General features: G+C 39.6%; 1 protein-coding gene across 1 annotated transcript in view; it reads left to right on the top strand.

Annotated features, from left to right (window-relative positions):
• Positions 1-1948, top strand: part of LOC104508993 (AFG3-like protein 2) — a gene marked incomplete at both ends in the record, with an annotated part of 10299 nt that extends 8351 nt beyond the window's left edge. Inside the window, 2 exons of the mRNA XM_010150783.1 lie at positions 991-1264; positions 1811-1948. Coding sequence (XP_010149085.1) covers positions 991-1264; positions 1811-1948 — 412 coding nt within the window. The remainder of the gene's footprint in view (positions 1-990; positions 1265-1810) is intronic.
• Positions 1949-2596: the final 648 nt, after the last annotated feature.

Genomic DNA, 2596 nt, shown 5'->3' with positions numbered 1-2596 from the left:
TTCCCTTTAGTCCTCAGTGTCTGTTATTGATAGAATACATTGCATGTAACTTGTTGCTGTGCCCCAGAAATGCCTCAGGAAACGGGAGAGAGCAGCAGTTGTATCATCACAGTATTGCTGTTCCCTGCCGGGTCAGAATCTGCTGAATACTGAACAATAGGGAAAAAATCCTTCTTTTCATCCCAGAAATGTGGGATACCAGTAAAGCCTGGAAATCCTGCGCTCACTTATGGTAGTGCTGCTTCTTAACATTTTGGTTTTGCTGAGTGTTGATAGAACCTCAGCTGTGTGAGCTGCTTCTTGAAGGTCTTACCACAGAAAAATCTATGCAGTGCTCAGATACTCTGATAACAAGGATTGTGTTAGTATTAGGATTTTTGACTTGTACAGGCCTCTGCTAGAAAGCTGGAGGATGGACAGTGAAAGATAGCAGGCAGTGAGAATAAATTTAAAAACAACATCCAAAAAAACCCCAACCCCTGTAGCCTTGGGGAAGGGAAATACAGACATTGAAAGAAGAAGAAAATGTAAAAATTGGAAGACCTAAGGGAAGAAGAGCAAGTATTTGTTTTGGAGAGAAATTTCTGCTTGAGGTTGTAGCATACACCAATTACATGCTACCTGATGTGACTTACTTTGAGAATATAACCATTTGCATAACTAGTCCTGTGAACTGAACTTTGAAGGGCACAGAAAAGGAGCTACTTCTGTTTACTAGGTAGTGCAGTTTCCCCTTGTAAAACTCATCAGTGTCACTTGATGATGTGCTTAGTTTAAAAACAAAACAAATCAATAAACCAATTTGTTCTCAAATTTATTTTGGTTATTTCCCAGTGTGAACAACCTGCAAAAGCGTAAATGTTACAAGTTTGCTTGGGTAAAGTTTTACTGAGTTTGTTCGCTTATGATGGAGCCAACATTTTGTATGTGTTATATGCAGTAATGAATTTCTGTAATATATGTTGGTTTCTGCTTTGTTTTTCTCCACAGATCATTTCTCCTGAGTTTGCTGCCTACAATCCTGATTATTGGTTCTTTACTGTACACATTAAGAAGAGGCCCTGCAGGCTTAGGTCGAGCAGGGCGTGGAATGGGTGGACTTTTCAGTGTGGGTGAGACCACAGCCAAAGTCCTTAAGGATGAAATAGATGTTAAATTCAAAGATGTAGCTGGCTGTGAGGAGGCCAAATTAGAGATAATGGAGTTTGTTAACTTTCTGAAAAATCCCAAACAATATGAGGATCTGGGAGCAAAAATTCCAAAGGTAAGGGAATGATGATTTACCAGACAAAGACCTTATTCTTTTGGTAGTCCTCAGTATTCTAAATTGTTTTAAGAATGTTTACATACACAGTGCTCTCCAGCCTCTTTCTTCTAGTCAGGAAAAAAAAAGGCATGCAGTGCCAACAGTAACTGCAGTGCCAAAAGATTTGCCTCATGGAATACTTCATCTGTTCACGTGGGTCAGAAAGATACCTCGCCTGTGTGTACCATCCTTGTATATAATTGGTACAGAATTGCCTCTTGGCTGTGCTGTCGTGGGAGCCCACCTGATGACATTTTTTTGGTTTATTTTTAATGTGTCAGTGAAAGACAACACTGTTCCTGTAAATCTGAGACAGCAGAGTGATGTTGTATCTACTTTTTTTTCCTTTTGCTAATGTAAATTATATCCTCAGTTTGTTTCCTTGGACAATTTTGATTGTGGTGGAAGAGCCAGTGAACTCAATATATTAACATGAAGTTGTTTTAAGACACTTCATAGGCTTATGTTTTCTTCATAAGGAAAATACAGCTGTTTATCTTGCAGGGGGCAATTCTGACAGGTCCTCCAGGCACTGGGAAAACACTTCTAGCTAAAGCTACAGCTGGAGAAGCTAATGTACCGTTTATCACAGTCAACGGCTCAGAGTTCTTGGAGATGTTTGTTGGTGTGGGTCCAGCTCGAGTAAGTCTTTGGCCTTGCTCTTTTATTTCAGTATTGCTTGTTGAAAGGATATTGTCAAGCTTGGGAAGCAAACAGTTTGATTATATTTGAAGTTTTCATTTATGCAGATTATTTACAAGTGATGGCCTGCTTGTCTAAACATAAGAACTGTAGATGTACCTTTCATAAAAGGAACTAATGCAGTTCAGTATCTGGTGGCAGGCCACTGGGACCTTAAGGGTTTACCTCTTTGAAAAGAACTTAAAGTGAAACACAACTCTCCCAGATCATCTCTGAAGTATATTTATTAGCTGGCTCAAAAATATGTAGCTCGCTTGGCTACTGCTGTGGGAATGTCACATCCTGCTCTAAATCATCCCCATTTCTTTGAAGAACTTTCTCTTTGTAGTGTCAAACTTGTGTGTCCCAAGGCAATTATTTATATTTACAAGTGAGCTTCTGGTTGCAATAGCAGTCTGAGTGTCATGGAGCTAATGATTGATTTCTGGAAGTCAGGTGATTTAAATAACCAAATATATCAGCAACATTTTTTTTGTGCTCTTTTGCCTTAACTGTCTTAAAATAGCTCATTACGCCAGAGAAATGCTGGGCACAAGTATAGTGGAGGCTGTCCTTGCCCATGGTGGGAGGTTGGAACTAGGTGATCTT

This window comes from Eurypyga helias, unplaced genomic scaffold, assembly GCF_000690775.1.
Source record: "Eurypyga helias isolate BGI_N326 unplaced genomic scaffold, ASM69077v1 scaffold39514, whole genome shotgun sequence".
Taxonomy (NCBI): Eukaryota; Metazoa; Chordata; class Aves; order Eurypygiformes; family Eurypygidae; genus Eurypyga; species Eurypyga helias.
This window is presented reverse-complemented; position numbering and strand designations above follow the sequence as displayed.